Source organism: Thalia democratica, chromosome 6, assembly GCF_965202585.1.
Source record: "Thalia democratica chromosome 6, ktThaDemo2.hap1.1, whole genome shotgun sequence".
Taxonomy (NCBI): Eukaryota; Metazoa; Chordata; class Thaliacea; order Salpida; family Salpidae; genus Thalia; species Thalia democratica.
In genome coordinates, this window is record NC_139170.1 from 28,212,853 (window position 1) to 28,236,484 (window position 23,632).

At 25.4% G+C, this 23,632-nt stretch overlaps 1 protein-coding gene across 2 annotated transcripts; it reads left to right on the forward strand.

The window, feature by feature from the left end:
* Positions 1-1,237: 1,237 nt before the first annotated feature.
* LOC145838072 (uncharacterized) lies at positions 1,238-16,752 on the forward strand. Of its 2 annotated transcripts, none has more exons than XM_082945607.1 (9): positions 1,238-2,574; positions 7,069-7,200; positions 7,397-7,523; positions 9,567-9,754; positions 10,082-10,271; positions 10,876-11,023; positions 12,854-12,921; positions 14,801-14,949; positions 15,771-16,752. In XM_082945607.1, the coding sequence occupies exons 1-9, from the start codon at positions 1,279-1,281 to the stop codon at positions 15,849-15,851; spliced, it is 2,379 nt and encodes a 792-aa protein (XP_082801733.1). In that variant the 5' UTR covers positions 1,238-1,278; the 3' UTR covers positions 15,852-16,752. The 2 variants fall into 2 exon arrangements, with proteins under 2 accessions (XP_082801733.1, XP_082801734.1); XM_082945608.1 differs by having other exon boundaries at positions 10,085-10,271.
* Positions 16,753-23,632: the final 6,880 nt, after the last annotated feature.

Below are 23,632 nucleotides of genomic sequence, written 5' to 3' on the forward strand. Positions count from 1 at the left end.
ATATTTAAAGACAATTTTTTTGAAAAAAAATTTATGCGACAGATATCTTTTAAATATAACACTAAATTTTTATTTTTATTTTTTCAAAATATTAGTATATTAAACTAGTTGAATAAAAAATTTAATGTGGCCCGCGGGCCGCAGTTTGCCAACCCCTGCACTAAAGTCTAAGAAAAAAAAATATTGGGATGTTCTTGTTGATACTTTTGAGCTATAATACATGACTATAATCCTAAATTGACTATAATCCTAAATTGACTTTAAAAATTCCTTAGAATTTTATAAAAATTCAAAAAATTAAATTGTTTGAATTAAAAAAACAACTTCAACGTTAGTTTTTAATTTTTTTTTACCATATCAGATAAAAAAATTAAAAATTCCATGTTCAAGTATTTCATATATTTTTGTGTAGTTGTAGCAGGCTTTAGTTTAGACATAATTTATACAGCTTTTAGAATAATTTTTAGACTTAAAACTAACAAAAGTTGGCCATATTTTGGCTTGGATAACTTCTAAATTACTTCAATAAAAACAAAACACAGTTTTGAAAAAAAGAAGCTAAGGTCTACCAAGAATGTTATTTAAAGTTTATTGTTATTAAAAATTCAAATTCTTCCCTCCAGTCAACTGTGTAGTATAGAATTACCAAATTCATTTCATAAACACCTTTTTTTGCAGAAATTTAAAAATAGTTACCCGCTTTGTTAAATATTTCCTCTTTACTACTTTTTTACTGATTTACTAATTAACACTGCCTGATAGCCAAAGTCAATATTGGGGGAAATATTGCCAATTTTGGGAAATTCTGGTGTAGTATTTTGTGTTTTAGTGATTTTTGTGTATCTTGAAATTTGTATTATACATTATTTAATACAATTTATTTAGTTTTGCTTTAAAATATATTCTTATAAACTGTTTCAAGTCTTAATATTTTTTAGTATGAATTTTATTGATACACATTGAAAAATACTCACTTATGTTCAGAAGCACTATAATTAGTTATATGAATTTCCTTTTTTATATCCCATGTTAACCATAAATTATTTTAGAATCTGAAGTTATTGAAGTATTTTTCTTTATATAAATTAACCGTAGGTAAAATATGTTGTGTACTTCATTTTAGTAAGAAGATAATTAAAAAAATAGTTTGTTATTGAAGTTGGTATTTTAGTTTAAATAAACTTTTACCTTGTTTTGATACTTTTTTTTTATATCCAAGAATGTTTAAAACAGGTATGTTTAATTTTTAACTCAGTTGTTGCTTAAAAAAAAGTTAAAATGCCAAATAGTTTGAGTAAACAAAAACTCATTATTGCTGCTACTGTTTCTACACTGTCTGTAGCATTTTTAGTTTTGTACATTTTGCAAAAACAAAAAAAGAAAAAAACAAATGAATCTACTGTTTCTAAGAACAAAAAGATATCAGTAGATGAACATTTAGAAGAAGAGAAAGGTGAATCTCAAGAACCTGACGTAAAGTCAACAAGTTGTGCAGAAAGTGAAAACAAAACTGATGAAGAAAATACTGAGGTTTTAGAAAAAAAAGTAAAAGCTAATGAAGACAAAATTGAAGAGTGTGTCATAGTTGAAGCAAAGCAAATTATCATTGACTTAAAAAACACTGACAACCTAAATGGAAAAGAAAATGAACAAATCGAAAGTTCAAACAATAGTAATGTAACACAAGCAGATGAAAACTCATTTGAGGTTGATTGCAGTGAAAAAGATATTGTTTTTGCTGAAAAAGACAATGAAAATGATGAGTCTCCTGAAAGTGTTGACAGTCAAAGTGGTTTATCTTCTACAGATAATACAGGTAAAGAAAGTTATTTAAGTGATAATGAAGTCAAAGACGGTAGTTTAACTCAAAATGATGGTGTTGAAAACAAGATCGACTTTGAAGCTAGTTTAGCTGATAGTAGTAGGCCAGACAGTGGAATTCAAAGTTGTGAAAATGGAACCAGCAATACCAGTAGTGACTGTGAGCTAACTGAGCAAAATAAAACTGAATTAGTTATAAATAAAGAAGAAGGTTTACAAGTTCAGGAAAGTAGAAAACTTGATGTGTTGCACACAGAAGGCAAAGAAAAAGTGTTGAAAGCAGAAAAAGAAGAACTTTCCTTGAGAAAAACTTCAAATGAAGAAAATGTAAGTTTTGAGGAAACATCAGAACTTCTGTTACAAAACTTAAATACAGTAAGTTGCTGTGAAGACACTTTACAAAATAATTCAGGGCAAGGCACTGAAGTTGAAAAAAACAAAAATGATGAAAGTGTATCTGAAACACAGCTTGAAAACAAGGTTGTCACATGTGAAGATGTTTCAACAAATTCAGTTAGCATCATAAAAACCAACTGCAGCTCCACAAACAAAAGTAAAAATGGCATTGATAGCCAATCTACAACCAGTTCACAAGAACAAAAACCTGACTCTGAGGTTGTTTCAAACAAAAGTGTGATAAGAGAAAACCCTGTAAATGTTAACATAAAAAGTGTTAAAGCTGCTTGTAGTACTGCTTGTAGTATTTCCAGTAGATGTTCAAACAAAAGCTCTAAAAAGGAATGGGATGATAATGTAAGTTTATAATTTTGACACTAAACTTAAGATTATTACTAAAATTATTATTTAAATATTTTTTAATGTTTTCTTTTTTTGAAATTATGAAAAATAATTTAGATTATTTTATTTACAAATAAATTATATATGAGGTTTATAGCAACAAACAATTTTTTTTAATGAAAATTGTCAAGAGCTCCAATGTTGCTTTAAAGTACTAATCACCCATACTCCTTAATTTTATTGTACTTATTGTTCTTATTTAGTCTATAATTATAATAACATTATTAGCTAGGGAATAATTTCAAAAAGTAGTTTTAGTTAAGTAAAATTAAGATTAACAGGTTGTGCGTTAAGAGTTACAAAGCTAAAGTCGTACAAAATTTTAAAATTTTTAATATTTAAAATTTTAACATTTTATGTAACTTTATAAGAATGTTATTTAAATAGTAATATTGAGTATTGAAAATATATGTTTTAATGTTACTATTGGCTTCTCTATAAAAGTGTGCGAGTTTAAAAAAGTAGTTTTTGGAAATCAGTGTCTATCTGTTTTAATGATTGCTACACAGATCTATATGTGATATTTTAAATTCTTTACAATTTAAACATTTAAAAATATATAATTGCATTTAGATAGGAAAAAAAAATATCTAAAGATTACTTTAAATTAGGAAAAGTCTAAACCTTATAAAGGTAAATTTATCTTCACATTAGCTTAGTTTAAATTTATGATGTTAGTTTACTGCTTAATTGTAGACTAGTCCAATATTTTAATTAGTTTGTTTAGCTGAGCTAGATTTTAAACATACAGGGTTTGTGTGCATCAGGCTAAATCAAGCTTAAATAGTTTTTTTGGAAAAAGTTGAAAAACATCAGGCTAAATCAGTTTTTTTATTTAAAAATTTGAGAATCTCAGTTTTTCTCAGTGAAAATGCTTGAAAAATTTTGATAAAAAAAAAGTATTTTATTAAAGATCAAATTAAGATGTGAATTTATTTCTAAATATGAATTTAGATATTTAAGGTAAAATCAGTCAGTATTTGCTAAAACAAATGCCTAAAACTTTTTGAGTTTCTAATAGAAATTTAGTATCTTTTTATCTTGTTTTGAGTAGATTATATACATCAGAATTATGAAAGTTTATTAAGAACTATACAGTTTAAACATTTTAGTTGGGGTACACGACAATTCAAATTCAGACAATTCAGATTCTAACTATTTAAATTCTGATTTTTTAAGTAAAATTCAATCATTTATTTAATTTTTTTTTTTGATTTTTTTTTTATCATCATGATTATGATAATCAGACTTATGTGTGCATTTTTATTTTTTTCATATTCAAACTATTTGTTAAAATATAACTTGAAAACAAAAAAAAAACTACTATTCTCTTTGTAAAATTTTTATTGTGAGAATATTTTATAATTTTTTTTTCATAATCATATTCTTTTTAATCAGATAAAGGTACCTATTTTTACTTTTCTCAATTTCAGTTTATATTTAGAGATATAGCTTATTTAAACAAAATTTAAGAATTTGAATTGTAGGAAATTGAATTGACCTAATTTGAATTTTCATGTAACCTAACAGTTTAATTTGTTTCATCAGCTATATTTGTTAAAGCTTATATAGTTTAACTGTTATATTTCGTAAATTCGAAACTCAATACCAATTAAACTTTAGTCTAAAAATCATAGCAGTTTATTGATAATATGTTTTACTGTTGGTTTTTTAAAATAATTGAAATTATTAACAAGACTAACACATTCTTAACACAGCAGTTACTTGATCAACAGTTTGTAACTAAGAATTTTAAGTCTTTATGAAAAAGGATACTGACAGAAATGATTTATCTTGATAAAAATTTGTAACTAATAAAAGATGCGTACTAAAATGTGTACTTCATGAAAGTGCGTAACATAAATGCGTACTTTTCAAGACATGCATACTAGAAGTGCTTACTAAAAACAATTACATAAGAGGAAGGTGGACATCAGGCTAAATCGGTCAAAATTGTGAAATATCTGGCTAAATTTGAAAAAAATTGAGCACAAACCCAGAACATATTTGGTTATTTAAACTTTTATAACATTTTGGCATAGTTTTATAAAGTGCAAATTGTTAATAGTCATGTTGATAAGGACAATATTTATTATGGCCATAGAAACCTTGTCTTTAACGGGTCGATGTTAGCTTGTAGATAATCCAAGCTACAGATACTTTTTAAAGTTTAGTAAAACTCAAAATAAATGTTGATGTATAATGAATAAGATTCAGTGAGTTCAACAAGTTTCTTATCAGGCTAAAGCTCAAGCTAAAAGGACTAATTTATAAAAATATTTCTTTCCCTTTATTATTATAGATATTTTTCTAATATATACAGATTGTCTATTGCATATACTTACAGGGTTGCCACTTTACCTGGAAACCTTGAAAACCTGGAATTTGACAATTTAGGCAAAAATACCTGGAAATTTTGAAAAAAAAAACTCACTAAGAAAACCTGGAATTTTAACAACCTTCACATGTTCAGTAGTAAAATTTTGATTTGACTTCAAAAATCTATCATATAAATGAAAAATTTTTGTCATCATAAAATTTTTTTATTTATTAAAAAACATATCTAAACTAGCTTTACAGTATCTTTTCAATGTTTTAGAGTACTTAACACATTTTCTTACTTTAAATTTAACTTTAAACTGAAAATAGACCCAAAAAGTGTACTTTTAAAAACCTGGAAAAAGTTTGGAAAAAACGAGTGGCAACTCTGTACTTAAATCATTTTATTAATAGAACTTTAAAATAAAAAAGTTTTTTGAAAAACCACCTTATTTTATTTTATTAATTTTAAAGTATTGTTTATTTCTATTTTTTAAAGTAAGTGTATTACTTTAAATCATATTGAAGGACCTTTGAGTTTTGAATAAGAATTGTTGTGTTTAAAAGTTTTAACTTAAAGTCGTTTATTTAAAATAATAATTAACAAAATTTATGATTCCAACATTTATAATTTTTATAGGAATTTTTGAAAGTTTAAAGTCTCTAGCTTAAAAAGAAAATTAGTTTTAATGGATTTTAAGATCTAAAAAAATTGACAATAAGAAAATGTGGCTACACGTTTGAACGGGATACCTTTTTAAAAAATAAATATGTTATAAAAGATGAATAATTTTTTTTTATCATATAAAATTTAACTTATGGTTCATATTAAAAACTTAACTATAGAACCCAATGTATTTTTAGTTAAATGAGTGCCTTGACCAAATTGATTTTATAACCTACATTTCGTTATATACTATTTTCCTTTAACATTATAGTATATAAAGTTCTGTACAATAATTTTAAACCATTTATCATTAAGTAAAGTTATAGTTACATTTATTTTAAGCAAAAAAATATTTTGCAAAATAGGTTGTTGATTTTTTTTGAAGTAAATTCATGTGAAATTGTATAATCTTAATCGACATACAGTCAAGATACTACTTAGAATAAGAAAAGTTTTTTTTCTTAAGGTAAGAATTTTACTATAAACTTTTAGTATTTTACCTAAAAAGATAGCACTAAAACTAGTAAGCTTATTTTTTATTTAAAAAATATATGAATATTTAATAAAAAAAATTATTTTTATTAAATATATCAATATTTAATAAAAAGTTTATTTTTATTATAATTTATTTTAAATTTTTAAAAGAACTGGCTTATTTTAAAAGTATAAACAGTCTAAGGGCATAAGGGGGGGTCTTACATTTTTTTAAACTAAGTTTAACATTGTTTGTTAAAACTATAAACTATAAGTCATTTTTATAGAATATGAAGTTTTTAATAAGTTTTATAGATATATAGATATTTTTGTAAAATTGTCTTATATGAACGTATGGACTGCAATTTGTTCATTGTCAGTTTTCTTGAAAATTTAAAAATTCACTAAAAATCTACCTTTTCCTTCATTTTTTGAGCTAAAGACCTCAACTTTTCAGGAAACATTCCTTTTATAATTTAAAAGACCATGTTGCTATTTTGAAAATAAAAAAAAGTATTAGATAAAGTAAAACAAAAAACTGGTGTTTTTTTTGTTAAAAATTTTATATTTTTAAATTAGGAAAAATCCTGCATTCAATCAATTAGTTTGTAAAAGACTTTCTGTGAAATTTTGAACAAAATTGGTTGAAAAAAGGACAAGATATATTTTAAAGAAAATAATCTTTTTTCGCGTTTCAATTTGTGCCTTCCATTATGAGCCTATTGAGCACACCGACTTTGGTCGATTATATGTCAAAAGTTACTTAACATTTTTTTAAGCGGTTCAAAGTGTCTGACAGCTCAAATAGAACTCTACAAAATAAGATCAGCTTTTAAAAAACAAGTTGAACTACCTATATCCTCAACCTGTAATAGTATGGACAAATCATTATGAAATTAGCAACTTTTTCTCATTTTGCTAAACTTTTATTTGCTGGTTGTTAATTTATTTAAACCTGAGAAATAATTAAATTATTTCTTTCGCTTTAGGCAAGCTCTTCAAGTAATGAAATATCGAATTCAGTTCAAAGACGGAAACCAAGACACAAAAAAGTTCAATCAAAAGTTTCTAACAACAAAAATGATGAAGAGATTGTTGAAGTTTTTGTTGAATTTCCATCTGTAAGATGTTTTTTAATTTTTTCATAAAGTAAATTATATGTAGAGTTTTTTAACTTTTGATTTCTTACACTTAAATATTTTTTTGTACGACTTGTATAAACTATTAAAAAAAAAAATTACCAAAAATATAAATAGTTTTTTTAATAAAATGTTTTTTTAGCTTACGTTAAAAAGACTTTATAATTATTAATTTTAGGAGCTTGTTGGAGCTTTAATAGGCAAAAAAGGTAGAAACATAAATAATTTAAAGCAGTATTCTGAAGCTTTGGTATACATTCATGAGCTTGAAGATGTTAAAGACTACCAAGTTATTCAAATTAAAGGTAAAGTATTTTTGTAGTACATATGCTGTGCATGTAGTTGATTTAATATTAACTGTATGAAAGATACAGATTTATTTTATTATAATTATCTCATGCTGTAGATTTTTTTAACTCAATAATAGTAGGTAAAGAGGTAAAAATAGAATTAAAATTTAGGTGTCTAATCATTTTAAAATTTTTTAATATAGTTTTTAAGATGATTGTTTTAAAATATTTTTTTTTGTATTTTACACTTTAGCTAGTGTTTTGGTAAAATTTAATGAACAGTTTCGTAAATTAAAGCATTGAAAGCTCCTTAATTTTTAAAATATGGATAAACTTCACCTGGTATTTTTTCATTCAAAAGAATAAAAAATCCTAAGAATAAGCTTACAATTTTCATTTTACTTTTAAAAATATGGTTTTAAAAAAAACTTTCAGTTCTTATCTATAAAGAAGTTTATGATGCTTAAGTTAAGCATGCGATATAACTTAATCTTTTAACACTGCTGAATACTTTACTATATACCTAGGTGACTAGTGAACCTTGTCATTTGTATGCGGTTCGATGAATTAAGCAAAAATAATTGTATAGTTTTTATAAATAAAATTTGTTCAAAAATTCGTTCTGTTATGTTAGTATTGTGCAATTGTAAATATTGAATTTATTTTTATATTATTGTTGCACACTAGGACTGTGTTAATTTTTAATTATTTTGCCAGCGTATAGCACGTTATGAGCATATGTAATTGATAACCCTATACCATAGGCTTTGTTTTTACAATTTTACATTTTTTTCTTTTGATAAATTAAAAAATATATAATTTTTATAGGTCATAGTATTAGTAACAGCTTTTTTTCAAAAAAGTTGCAACTGTTTTAATATTATTTGAATGGTTATAAATGTTATTAATAACAATTTTCATTTTAAAAAAACTTTTGCATACATGTCGTATAAGTTGACCAAAGAATACAATTTTTAAATTTGTTTAAAGCTAAAGAAGTAGTTAAATCAATCAACCATTTTATTGGAGGTTTCTGCATTACACAGGGTTGCCTTAAAACCTTGAAATGCCTGGAATTTGGTTAATGAGTCAAAAAAAAAAACTAGTAATATTCTGGACTTTGAGAAAATTAAAAGAAACCTTAAAATTTTCAACAAAGATCACTAGAAAACCTGGAGTTTTAAATTACTTTACACGCAAAATGAGCAAACTTAAATTAGATATGAGTAATCTATTATACCCATTTTTTGTATTTCTTAGAATTATTTTATTACATAACTTATTTTAAGTAGCATTACAGTATCTTCTCAATCCTTAATACCATTTAAGACCTTATATTTTATTTTGAACTAAAAATAGACTATAAAACTTATGCTTTCTAAAAACTGAAAGAAATTTAAAATATCTAAAAAAATCAAATCACTTTTGGCAACCATGAAAACATCTTAGTTTGTCAACAAAAACTTCATTGAGCTTAATGATCTAGTGTTTTTTAATAAATTTTGGAGATGATGTATTTATAAATAAATCATATTATTCAAAATTATCTGACGACCATGAAAGTTGTGTTCCAGTGCATAAAACTGTATTTTAGATTAAATAACTTTTACTTTAATATCAAAGTATAATTTTGTCTGTTGCATTGTTACTCCAAAGACCGACTTGTACACACTTATGTGCAATATTTTATTTTTCTACTATTTTGTACAGAAAAATTAGTACACTATTAAGTTGTTTTTTGTAAAAATGTAATTTTATAAACAAAACACGAGGTAGTATATTTTTTATTCAAGTATAAACAACAAGATTATTAGTAATAATGAAACACTGACTCTAAGATATTTAAATCATTTAAAGTTTTCTAATCATAATTATATTTTTTATATATTATTAAATAGTTTCAGATTAATAACTAGTTAAAACTATTTCTTAATGTTATTTGTATATATTGTAGTTAGTATAATTAAATAGTTCAATTAGATCAATAAATAGTTTCATTACTAAAAGATACGTGCTAAGTACCAGCTTTATTGAAAAAAATAATTTTACTTGTATTAGGAACTACTTCGAGCATCGAAAAATGTGCATCTAGAATAAAAAGAAACTTCAATGTTGAAACTCTACCTCAATTTAAAGACACTCACAAGCTTAATCTTCAAAAAACTGCAGCTTCCAAACAAAGACATGCGTCCAATTTGGGATTACAGCCTAGTATATCTCTTGGGTACATATACAACCAAACAGTAGTGAGTTTAAAACTTAAAAGTTTCTTCATTTGTATATTAATAAACGGAACCTCGGCAAAAAGTTTTTTTTTTAATTTTTTTGGTTAAAAAACTGTTCGTGTAACCAGAATTTACTGAAGTATGTACTAAAATGTTTCACAGGTAATCATAATTATTCTTGACTGAAAATTCTTGAAATTTTAACACTTTTATATACATCAAACTTGAAAAAATTTTAAGAAGAAAGTTAAAACAACAGTAACTTTTAATAAAAAGATTACACTCTTTTTTACCCACTAAACAAAATTCAAAAGTTACCAGTTGTGTGCAATTTCAATACGTTCGCAGCAGCAGTACTTGCCGGTGGGCGGCATCGTCGACGTGGAAGTGAGAAACGTGACGAGGATCACCACGCTGTTCGTCACCCCGTGCAAGTTGCTGCAGTGCGGCTACCTCGACGCGCTCAACGACGTCATGGCCAGCTGTTACGAGCATCACCACCAGCAAGCCCCGTTGGTCGATCGGTTCGCTGTCAACAGTGAGTTTTTTGTAAAGTGTTTTGTCCTTAAAAATGACTGTAAGTGGTTTGTCTGTAAAAATTGTGTTGCTCACACAGATGATTAAACAAACTTCCATTGGTTTTAAAAAAAAAACCGTTTTAGTAGCAGTTTTACTGTAATAGTAACAAAAAATATTACTTGTTTGATTGAAGGTGAATTGTTTAATTGTATGTTGCTCTTGTAGTATTGATAGTTTTATAATCGTAAACCATTATTTATGTGTAAAAATAATTATTCATTTACACTTTGAATATGAATACATACGTTTTTGAAGAAAAAGAAGATATTTTTTACTTTTGATTTATTGAATACGTAGCTATAAAATTATTTTGTTAAACTTGATAGTTTATAATCTAACCTTAAAATTATAAGCATAAACCTTAGCAATAATATTAATAATAATTCATATGTGTTTATGCGTTACTTTTCAGTTTTTAAAATACTACGCGTAATTATTAGAGAAATTCTTCCATCCTAATTAATAAGTCCTACTAAGAAGGACATAATCGGTTTTATGTAATTTATAAACAATAATACTAAATTATATTTTATTTGATGACCACATTTTAATGCAACCAACAGACGGATCGTTCTGTGTGATCAAGCACAACGATGTGTGGTGTCGGGCCATCGTGCGGAAGTACATGAGCGAATCGGATGAGCTGGATGTCATGCTGGTTGATTTTGGCGGGTATTACCGTGTCCCGTTCTCGTCTGCTCGACAGATAAGGTTAAATATAAGACGTTTGTATATATATACCAAACTATATTGTTAATAAAACACTACGGATTTCTTGAGACACCTTCAAAAAAAGTTTTTTTTTGGATTGCTTTTTTATTGACAAATTTTAAAGTTCTCGATGCAAACGCAGAAATAAATTGTTATAATATTAAAAAACAACTAGTTTTCGAATTATTTAGGGTTGTTTCAATGCTTTTAGCATATAATCAGAACAATAATTATATCATTATTATTATAAAATATATATTTTGACCAGGTTAAGATTTATTTGCTTATTAGTTATAAGATTTTTTTGCTTTTAAAACAATATAGTTATTACGGGGTTGTCACAAGGTCAATAAATCAGGAAAAGTCAGGAAAAACTAAAAAAATGACAAAAGTCAGGAAAAATAGGGGTTTTTGAAAAAAACCAGGAAATTTGACTAAATTAAAAAAAAATTCAGATATTGTCAGTTTAAATTTACAAAATTCTTTATTTTCTAAAGCCTTCAAAAGGTAAAAAAATTATTGAAATTTTTTAAAGTCACAGAAAAAATCCAACATTTTCCTAGAAATTAACAAAATTATTTAATTTCCAATGCTTCATCTGGTAAAGATTAATAAGATATCCTTTATAAAACTGCAAAATTTTTCTATTAATATATTGAACAAGTACCCTACTTTAACAAGCAGTTTTTTTAAGCATTTTAGTATTGATGATCTGTAGCAAGGACACTTTCATAATGAAACTGATATATGCACACAAATTTATCTAGCACAGTTTTAGAATCAAAGTTTTTTTTTTTTTGTAAGTAATTAATTGAGTTCTTTATAGTTAAGCAGTTAGTTTAGTATTTTATGAAACAAGTTGATGTGTATACTTTACCTCTTTATAATATTTTCAAAGTTGTTTAAATTTGTAAAGTAAGTTATTTGCAAACACATCGATCATACACAGATGGTTCAGGTGATGTAATGGAAGTTTGATGATTGAATTCAGCAAAAAAAAACTGTTGTTTTAACCTGTATCAAAATTAGGTTAAAAGCTTTATATAGTTTCAAAAGTTAGATTATGTATTTTAGAAAAAGTTTAACTTAAGAGTTCAATTTAAAAAAGGTAAATTTTTCTCAGCTTGATCTGTGGCAACCATGTTATTATTATAATTTTTTCATTTTGAAAGCATAATTAAATCTGTTTTCAAAACACTTTTTTTTTTGCTTATAATTTAGTTTAAAAATAGTACAGATTATTGCTTTTGAAAAGAAACTAGCACACTCAAAATATTTAAACTACAAATTTGTAGAATGTTTGTATCAAACTTTATAAAACTTTTCTTACACAAATCCAAAATAAAAACTTTATAAATTAAAAAAAAATATTAGTGTACTTTGTAGAATAAAAAAAATAATATAAAACTGAAATTCAGAAATAATTTATTTTCTGCGGCTGATCTACAACATTCTAGTAACTAATAAGTCAAAGTATATTTATCAAATATATTGAAAATCCTTTCATCAATATCAGTAAAAAAAAAGTAACTTGAAAATATTGGTCAAATTTCAACCTCTTTAAATCATTAAAATTAAGTAACATGACGCTGTTTCAAAAGCTTGATTTTAGAATGTTTTTAACTTCTTTATTTAATTTGTGCTCTTAATTTATTAGTTAAGCATACTTTAAAAGTTTTTTTTTCTATTGAAAAAACGAAGAATTTTAAAAGTTCATAAAAAGTATATATTCACTTATGATTTATGGCACGCATGTAAAGTACTAGATGTTACAGTAGAAATATTCTGATATGTTAAGACACGCATTTACTTATGTTATTGATATTGCAGGCAGGACATGATAAATATTCCCTTCCACGCACAAGAATGCATGCTTCAAAATGTTGCACATATTGATGGTTGGTTTCATATTGTATATATTTCTTTGAAATTAAAAATATAGGATAGTAAATTAAAGCCTAGTGATTTTAAGTTAATTATTTTTTGTAGTTTTCAAACAAGTAAAATGTTTTAGCAGGTTTGATATTTAAAAGTTTTTTTTTAACATTAAGTGTTTTTTAAAACCGTAATTTTTTAGTATGATTGAAAATTATTACATAAATAACCATAAAATACTCACATTTATATTATATTTATTATGTTGGATACGTCACATCTGGAAATAGCAAAAAAAATTAAATTAAAATTTTCTTTTTGAAAATTTATGGCTAGAAAGTCCAGATTCTAGCGTATTTAGTGCTTCAAATTAAACTAAAAAGTTCCATCTATAACAAAAGAATTGTCAGTTGGCGCGAGGCGTTTTGAACGAGTTTTTAGTAAGTTTAAATTTTTATGTCCTTATAAACAGAAGAGTGACGGCTAAATAAAAAAATATTTACAAACTACTTTAATACCAAAGTATTTTATTACTTTTTTCAGAAATCAAAAAAACATTTTTGTTAAAAAAAAATAAATAAAAAATGTGTGATTTTTTCATTAATTTCTATCGACATTCTGGTAAAAATTTTCAAATAACAGATTTCTGGCACGGGTGGCACATATTTTAACTTACTTTTAAGCTCCTCAGATTTAGTAGATTAAAATACACTAACAAAACATGTTCCACTTATGCCAGAGTTTTTTGTAAAGCATTCTAGAAATGACTACCAAAGAATTTTCTGAAAACACCCTATATTATCTATTTTTTAAATTTTAATTAAATAATTTAGGCATAAAGTATTCCTTTTTATTATTGAAACTTTATATTTTGTATCTACTAAACATCTACAAGATGTTAAAAAGCGAAATTTGTTAAAATATAAATTTGCTTTGCCTTATTATTACTATTTTTAAAACAAAAATATTTATAAAAAAAATGCATAGAGCAAAATTTTTTTATATAAGCTACAACTTAAAACCAATAACTTTTATTCTATCTGAATATTTTAAATTTATTTTTTTAATTTAAGAGATACAACTTTAGAGTATGTAAAATTTGAAAATTGTAAAAAAACAAATATATATTTAAAAAAGAAAAATTTACTCCCTATTGCAATTTGGGCCTACTGTGCGTCACATCAGTATTCTTTCTTAAAACTAGATGTTTTGAATTAAAAATATTTTTTGTGAAATAGTTTTTTAATTATGTTTTAAAAACTATTACACTTTTACTTTATAGATATAGCAGAATAATTGTTTGAAACTTAAAACAGTATGATGAATTATTTTTTTTACTTTCAAAAAAAAACTTGTTTCTTTAATTCTAGTTAGTAGACTTTCACTTTATAGCATGATTGAGTCTAAACCTAAGTAAAATTGTATCATATTTTATTAAGTCTGATGATCAAATGGAACTCAAATAGACCCAATATCTTTAAAAGTGGTTTGTGTTACCTTTAATCCAGGGTTAGCCAAAATAATTTTACTTGACGCCCTTTGGCAGAAAATTAAAAACAAACGTCCCCATTTATTAGATATTGCCCCTTTACTAGTTGGTTTCACATTTACTTTTTTCGTCACTTTACTAAAGGGGCGATAATGTATTCTTTGGGAAACCCTGTTTTAAATTAATATGCTATTTAGTTTGCTTAATTCATAAATTGGTTATTAAAAGTTTTTTAGCTCAGAAAATAAATTTTTAAGATTAAAATGTTATATTATTTTTTCAAATATTTAAGTTAAGATTAAACAATACTACTTGTGATGAGGAAAGTAATAAACTTGAATTTTTTAGCTTTGTAAGTAGAAATGGCTTTTTGAAATGAGAATTTTTTTTTAATAGTTTTGTTTCTCTAACAGACGATGCCGATGCGAACAATGAGAGAATTAGCAGGATGATGAAAATGTTCAACGGTGGAACGTTCACCTACTTTGCCAAAATACAAGGCTACAACCAAGCCATGCAGCCCCTCATCAAGCTGTTTCAACACGCGGGCAACAACTCCAATGTTAGTGTTTTGATTCTTTTTAATTACAATATTTTTCTAACAAGTTTTTGATGTGTATTTGAAAATGCTATGTTTATGCTTTCGATATTTTGGTATATAGAAAAATAAACTAATTTATAAACTATCACTCTTTCTGCTAAAATGTTTTATAAACTTTAGTTAAATAAAACAAATATAAATTTAAAGTGAATTACGTGCAAAATTATGTATAATTTAAACAAATATAGTTTGACCTCAATTTTCCTTGAATATATTTTTCTACATTTGCTCATACACTTCTAACTGTAGAACATTAATTTTTAAACGGTAAAATAACTTGTTTCTATCTCTTTTACTCTTTTTTCTTATTATACTTGAAATACATTTTATGTCTTAAAAGCTTTTATTTAATGAAACGACGTTATATAAATAAAGTTATAAAGAATTATTGTGTAAACAACTTACATTAGTATAAAGTCAACTTTTACTTTATTTTTTAAACAACTAAATACTTTTTACACCTAAATCGTATTAATTTAAAGTTTATACTATTAAATTCTTTTTTTATAAGGTTTATTTATAATGGTGAGCTTATAGAGCGCTATACTGTTTATTAAATGAATTTTGAAAAAGTGAAAATCTAAATAAAAGCTATGGTACTTTATATACAAATTAAATTTTGTCAAATGACTTTTGGTAATGCTGATACATAAAATTAATTAAGCTGTAGTTTAAATAAATTCACTTTATTTACAACCAACTAACAGATAATTTTCATATCCATTTTTGTTAAATTAAAAAAAATCACATTAAGACCTATTAACAAATCAACTTTCTCTCAGGCGAAGCAAATAAACAGCGAGCTAGTGAAGGAGAATATTGGCAAGTACGTACCAGCCACGTACAACTACAGCCATCAGTAAACACCAGACAAATTTGTGCGAGCATAGCTGCTAATTAACAGAAGGTTTAACGTCTATACAGTATTTTCGTCCGACAGTTATTTTATTAGTTTATTTTCATCACTAGGCAAAGGTGTGTACTGTTGCTTTTTTATGTTTTGATGTGATATTCATTGAACGTTTGAAATAAGTGTTCTTTTTTGCAAGCAATTTTTTTTGAATTTGAATTAGCGGAAAACAATGTTTTTATAATGCAGGAATTTTGGCGACATTCGAAATACTGACTAAATTTATCACATCATGTTAATGTAGTAGGTATTCATAGTAAAGATGCATATATTTTAAATAAGAAGGCAACAGTTTTAGTGAAAGTTCTTTAATTCTGGCGTATAATAGTGTGGTTATTCATTTTTTATTAACTTTTTTTAATTGAGGTACTATTAATTTTAACGTTTCGTTTAATCATAAATATCTACAAAAATAAAAAATAGGAAAAAATAACAATGATCATTTAGCAAATGTTTTTGAAATTTATTTATATCTAATAAGAAGCTAAACTTTTAGAAAATTTTTGAAATTAGAGAGTTTTGTGAGTGCCAAAAACTAAGTTTTTCAAAGGTTATTTGACTGATAATTTAGTTGTAATTTGTAAGAGCTCTTAGCTCGACTAGTTGTTTTTTGAACTCCTTCAAGGCTTTGTTTTAGGAGCTTAATTTTGTTTAATTTTGCAGAAACTATAATTGGTGTATGATAACATATAAACTTTTTAAGTCATATGAATGTTTTTATACAATAGCTGACGCTTTTTATGATTTTTACAAAATCGACATTTAATTAGATTTGAGTGCGTTATACCTGGTGCGTTTTTCTGTTTTTCGTTGATTTGTTATCGTTGTTAAGTTAAAATTTTTATAAAACATATCTTGCACTATAAGTATGTTTTTTTTATACAAATTATCTAAGCTTTATAAAATATTACCGTAATTAGAAAAAAAATATCAAAATTAAATAAGGTAGATAGATATTTAGGAAATACTTACTTTACCAACTCACTGTAAATCATACAAAAAATAAGATATAGTTTTATATACTTTATCTATTACCTATAAACTTGCTAATTATGATTTTAGTTGAGAACTGAATTTCAAGTTTAATTTTATGCTACAAAAACAATGTGTTTGTAAAAATATCTAATAGCTTAGACCAGCTTAATATTATTGACAACTCAAATTAGTATAGGTAAAGCATATTTTTAGCTATTTGACCATTTTATACTAATGGAGTGTTTGAATAGTAAAATTGTAAGATAAATATATGTTTTGATTAAAATTTTTTGAAAAAAAAAAGTAAAATTACAAGTATGCACACAAATATTGTTATTTTGTGTTTCCTGTTTAAGTGGCTCAGGTTTTGATGCCTGAGTCCAAAATTGCACAATAAACAATATAATAGTTATAATATGCAGGCTTCCAATTACACTAAATAATCACTATTTTTCAAAAAAACAGTTGTTATAATTTATAAAATCATGTAAAACACAGAACTTTAATTTGTTTTTCTTAGATGTGGATCTTAATTTCTCTATTTAATATACAATAGATTGAAATAAAATTTATACATTTTTTGATAAAACATACAACAAGCATGGTTTCAAAGTAAACAGTTTTAATTCTTTACTTAGATAAAATTAAAGAGATATAGTACAAAAGATTTTTTTCAGTTCAGAAACGAAAGTAAACTTAAAAACTAAGATAAATAGAATACAATTATGTAACCATTCAAATGCTTCCAAAAGTATTTTTTAACGATGAAGTTGGTACGGAAATTAAAGTAATTTGTTCTTTAATTATAAAATTTGTGATCAGTAGATAAAAATATAAAAAGTCAGGATTCATACGCGTCAGGCAAATTTTATTTTGAAATGTTAGAAAACATTAGTTTTGTTAATTCAAATGCTTAAATTTTTTTGAATGAAATAAAAAATAAGTTTTCTATTCAGTAGATTATCAAATTATGAGTTGTTTTTCAAATAATTTTTGTAGTAAATAACAATTTTAAATAATATTGTATTTTTATGTTGTTTATGCTTTTTTATATAAAAAAAAAGTTTGTTTTTAACAAAACAGTTGCTGTAGTTTAAGTTATTTCAAAAAATTCACGATTGAGTAAGTTAGCATTCTCAAACTAAAATGTTAAGTATTTCTTAAAGTTTTAAATTATAATTTCAAGTTTCTACAACTAAAATTATTTTGGTATCTTCAAGAGGCCACACAAATAAAATACTTTGAAGTTGGAAAAAGAGTCATATTATTAATAGGCTGCTTCGTTTCATCTATTTATAAGCACAAGTGGGCGCCAAACAACTACAGTTAGAGAAAGTTTCGGTCGAACATGTCATTTTAATTTTCAAAATGTTCTTTACGAACTCTGGAAATCCTGTGTTCACCAGATTATTAACTAAATACGTATACTAAAAAAATATATTTACTTACTTTTATAGTTTGTTTGTATTTGTTAACACGCTAAATCTTTTTAAAAACTACAGAAAAGTTTATTTAAAATATGTTTAACTAATAACAAACTTTTAAAAAATTATTCTGCAGCTTACTAAATTTTCTGTCGACAGTAAATTATTTCCGCACACAACTTTTCATTTATGAAGAAACACTTTACAAGAGACAAACTTACTAAACAACTTTGATTATCAACTTATGTAGATTCGCTAAATAGCGCCTTTTAGCGGATAATTAAAAAAGTTTAAACAAGATATTAACAGTAGAATCCCTAAAGTGCTTTAAAACTTGATATATCAAAAAAGTAATTATTAATGGTAATTAAAAGATAAACAAATTTGGTTGTTGATACACAACTATTTTTTTTAAGTTTCTATACTATAACTGGCTTTTTTTTTGTTTTAAGTAACTAACTGTTGATCTTTTTAATTTAGTGTTTCTTTTGTTACGTGGTTGCTACAAATTGGAGCTTTAAAATCTTTTATCGGTAAATTGCTAAAGCAGATTTTTATTAAAGTATGTTTACTACACAAAATAAAATTTTATTCTAGATTTAACTATATAAGTTTATTTAAATATAAGTCTATAGTTAAAACAAAGCGTTTGGAAAATGTATAAGTGTTGTAGTTTCGAGTTGTTAGTTATTCACCGTAAGCGGAACTACATTTTTAATCTTTATCACATTTATCAGTAGTTCTAAAACTAAGGGGGAAATATCGCTCAACTTGAGACCTCATTGTTTTTGTATGAAAAGTTATTTCTACATCAATGGTTTTTTCTCTGGACCGGGAACTTGATATTGCCCTATTTTGTATGGCCTGATCTAATATTTTAGATCACAAACTGTAGTAGACTCTTCGTTTTTTCCCATTAGCAGTATTGTGTTCTGTGTCAGCTGTAGAATTACTAACAATCCAGATGATTGTTCAAGGGTTGCCACACACTCAGGATCACTTAGGCTAGTTTGATTTATTTGAAAAAACTTAGTCTGACTGAGGCTTGTTCGAATGTTTTTTGCTAAACTATGGCTAGTTAGGGTATTGCTTATGTTAAAAACTTATTTTAATTTTCAACTTGTTTTTTTATTAAATCATGTTGTAAGTATTTGGGTACTTAAGCTTATTTAATAGTACTTTTTAGCTTTTGGCTCATATTAACTTTTTTTCAGTTATCTCATAAACACAGGCTAGTTTGATGTTACTCAAGCAATTTTTTAGTCACTAAGGCGTTTTTGTCTCAAAGAGTAGCAACTTATTTTGTCTTCGTGTTTGGTAAAAATTGTCTTTGTTCATCAGACAACAAGCCGTATGTAAAACTGAACAAAGCTAGCGTGAGTTTGTAGCTTGATTGCTTAGATAAAGAGTTCAAAACTATTTCAAAAAATAAAAACTAGTTTATGTTGTAAAAGACTGAAAAAACTTAAGTTTTTTTATTATTATTTTTAGTTTGTGGTTAAAAGTTAGTTTCTAATTGATTACGACTATATACTAAATTTTTTATAAAACTGTTAAAAATAAGTTATTAATAAACTATTATTAGTACTGATCACTTTTGTTAGCTATGCTAAAATGTTATTAGATTTTTAAAATGTTAAAAAAAACGTATTATGAAAGCACGATTCATTGTGTTTATTATTTACTTTAATGGTATTTAATAAAAGTTGAGTTATTTATATTCTCTAACAGTTTATTGTCTGAATGAGTCTCTTCGATAATTTATGTAGAAGCAAATTTCCGTTTAATCAAGTTTTCAAAGTTTGTCCAGATATAGACCCAAAAAAATATTTGTTACATTATAGATAGTATTTTAGTAATTTTTAAACGTAGTTTTACTCTTTTTTTATACTATCCAACAGTAGAACAAAATTTAGCTTAAATTCTTACTTCCCTCACAAACAAACATTCCATTTAAATATAAAGAAAAATAAGTTTTCAGTGTTTAAAAATATCCTCTAAACTTTTTTGCGTGTTAAAAAATCAAAATAGTATTTTTTATAAACAGTTAGAATATAGCTTTGTGTTAAATAATATACAAAATCTAAGCCGGAGGTTTCTTAAATTTTTTATCATAAGGCCCCCTTAAACGAAATCTAAAAAGCTATGGCCCCTTCTAAAATTTCTTAAAACTACCCTTAAACACGCCTAAGGCCTTTTTTTCTTGCTTTTCATCATTAACTTCAGAACATTTAATATGGTGTAAGTTTCAAATTATAGCTTCATGCCCCCTTTGTCTCAATGCAGCATATGGCCCACTTTGGGAAACCCTAGTGGAGAAGCTCCACAAAAAATAGTAGTTTTTGTTAGTGTGGTAAACAGGGCTGCAAAAGGAACCTCCTCCACTTTTTAAGATGTGAGCTAATGCTACTTTATAAAAGTAATGTAGTCTTGCTTACTAACAAAAAAATAAATATTATTATTAAAATTATTATATTGTTTATTGTGCAATGTTGGACTCAGGCATCAAAACCTGAGCCACTTAAACAGGACACACAAAAAGAGAAAAAGAAAATAAACTTATATTCAAAACTTTAAGATAAATAAATATATATATATATAAACATAATTTAAATAAAAACACAAAGTTAAACACAATATGATATACAAATGAACTAAATTAAAAATTCAATTCAAAAAATTCAAACTTATATATAATACTTAGTGCACACAATAAAGAAGTTTGTCTAAATCATCGCTTATAAAAAAAATTCATAATTACAAAATAAATAAGTAAACTAAAAGTTTGTAGGGGGAGGCGTAGGGAAACGAATATTTTTTCTTTTGTTTATAGTGGAAAATTAGAGAACTTTACTAGTATTTATTGTATTTAAATCAAATCTTTTTAGCGTTAAACAAAATTGTTCTACCCTCTCACAAGATACTATATCCTGAGGTAGTCTGTTCCACATAGCTTTTGCTCTGTGAAAAAATGCGCTTTGCCACTGACTGTTTTTAAAATCATGTTTACATTTTACTTTCAAATTATTTCCTCTTAGTTGATATTTATTTTGGGAAAAAACTAAAAAACTGGTTAAAAAAACTTTTATATTTGCCATTTATAATTTTGTAAAGAGTTAGTAAATCAAATTCCCATCTTCTATATTCCAGTGATTTCAAGCCAAATTTAATCATTCTATCATTATATGATGTGTAAGATATGTTGCAACGACTACAAATATGACAGGTAAAACTCCTTTGCACAGATTCAATTTTGTTAATATCCTTTTTTAAATGGGGTGACCAAATTTGGGTACTAAACTCAAGTTTAGGGCAAACGTATGTTTTAAATAGTTTTGTCAGAATTGAAGCAGAATTAGTTTTAAAACTTTTTAATATTTGATAACATGTAGTTTTTGCAATCTTATATAAATAGTTGATATGTTCATTCCATTTCAAATCTTTGGAAATATAAATTCCCAAATCTTTAAAAACTTTAATTTCTGGTAACTTGATGTTATTGATTAAGAGGTCAGTTGGAGAAGATTTTTTTTTGTTAATGGTTAGAATTTTACATTTGCTAGGATTTAAGTTTAGTTTTCTTGTTTTTAACCATATGTAAATATTATCTAAAGATAGTTGTAATGAAGTATTTGACTGACTAAAGATTTTGGCATCATCTGCAAATAAGCTTAACTCACTTTTAATATCAATGTTTGAACAAATATCATTAATATAAATTAAAAAGAGAAGGGGACCAACTACACCACTTTGTGGTACTCCACTGTAGATTGTTAAAGAGTCAGAAAGCGTATTATTGATGAGTACTCTTTGTGATCTGTTATTTAAAAAGTTATCAAACCAATCAATCAAGCTTTCATGTAGCCCATACTGATTTAAAATTTTTAATAATCTTTTGTGTGATACTGAATCAAAGGCTTTTTGAATATCCGTATAAACTACTTTAGTAAATTCATTTTTGAGATAAGGAACTAACCAAGAATGTAAGCATGTTAATAGTTGAATGGTTGATGAGCGGTTTGGGACAAAACCAAACTGTTTGTTAGTTAATAATTTGTTATCAAAGAGGTGACTGAGAATTTTTACAGATACAATATGTTCATAAATTCTTGAGAAGCCACTTGTTAGAGATATTGGTCTGTAATTTAACGCATCGTGTATATTACCTTTCTTGTGCACAGGAACGATAAAAGATGTTTTCCATTGTTTAGGAACATCAGATAGTTCTAGAGAGCAATTAAATATTAATGATAGTGGAAAAATTATTGATTGGATAACATGCTTGATATAAAAGGGTGGAATGTTTTCAGGCGTTCTTATGATTTTATCTTTTAAGTGGTTAATTGAACTTATAATGTTTTCATAGGTTATGAAAAAATTTTGCATTTTACTACAATTCTTTTGGGGTAGCTTAAAAGACTGGTAACTCTCGTCTTTTTTAAAAATTTTTTGAAAATTTATGTTAAAAAGTGTGGCTATTTCAAAATCTGAGGTTACTGTTTTGTTTTTATCATTATCATATAAGAGATTTATGGAATTATTCAACTTAAGTTTAGATTTCACGTAGCTATAAAACTTTTTTAAATTTGGGTTTTTGCAGATTTTGTTTTCATATTCAAAGTTGTATTTTTTAACAGCTAATTGATATTCTTTAGACTTGTTTTTGTATTTTATCAAAAGTGATTTATTTGTCTTACTTTTTTTGTATAGATTCGCTTTTTCTTTTAATAACTTTTTAATATGAGATGGATATTTTTTACTTTTGTTATTTTTAGAATAAAATGGAACAAAACGTTTGATTGAGATTTGGATTAAGCTAATAAATTGATCGTAGAAATGCTGGAGATTTTCTGAATTTTTAAATAAAGAGGTCCAATTACTTTTTGACAGGAAATTATTGATGCTTTCAAAATCTGCTTTTTTATAGTCATATGAGACTTTTTTAGCAATAGGTACTATTTTATTTTCAATTTTAATTTTTAGTGAAAGCAAGTTATGGTCACAAGTGTTTGTTAATGGAAAATTAGTTGAGTGTGATATGATTCTATCTAGACCAAAATGATTGCAAATTATGAGGTCGAGAATCTTACCATTCTTATGGGTTGGATTTTCAATTACTTGGGTTAAAAAATTGTCTGTACAAAACAGTGTATTACAATGGATCACAGTTAATATAGTTCCACAGTTTCGTAACTTAAAAACAGTTTTAATCTTTTATAATTAAAATTTGAATACATTTTTTGTAAATTAATTAAATTAAAGTTTGGTAAGTCTAATTGACAAAAAATAAATATAGTTTAATAAGCGAAACAAAAAGACGCTCATGCTATTTAGT

What these genes read in the sequence shown, in the direction of transcription:
- LOC145838072 (XM_082945607.1), top strand. Translation starts at nt 1,279, where the DNA reads ATGCCAAATAGTTTGAGTAAACAAAAACTCATTATTGCTGCTACTGTT. An exon ending in CGATCGGTTCGCTGTCAACA is followed by an intron (nt 10,272 to 10,875) that starts GTGAGTTTTTTG and finishes TGCAACCAACAG; the next exon opens with ACGGATCGTTCTGTGTGATC. An exon ending in ACGCGGGCAACAACTCCAAT is followed by an intron (nt 14,950 to 15,770) that starts GTTAGTGTTTTG and finishes ACTTTCTCTCAG; the next exon opens with GCGAAGCAAATAAACAGCGA.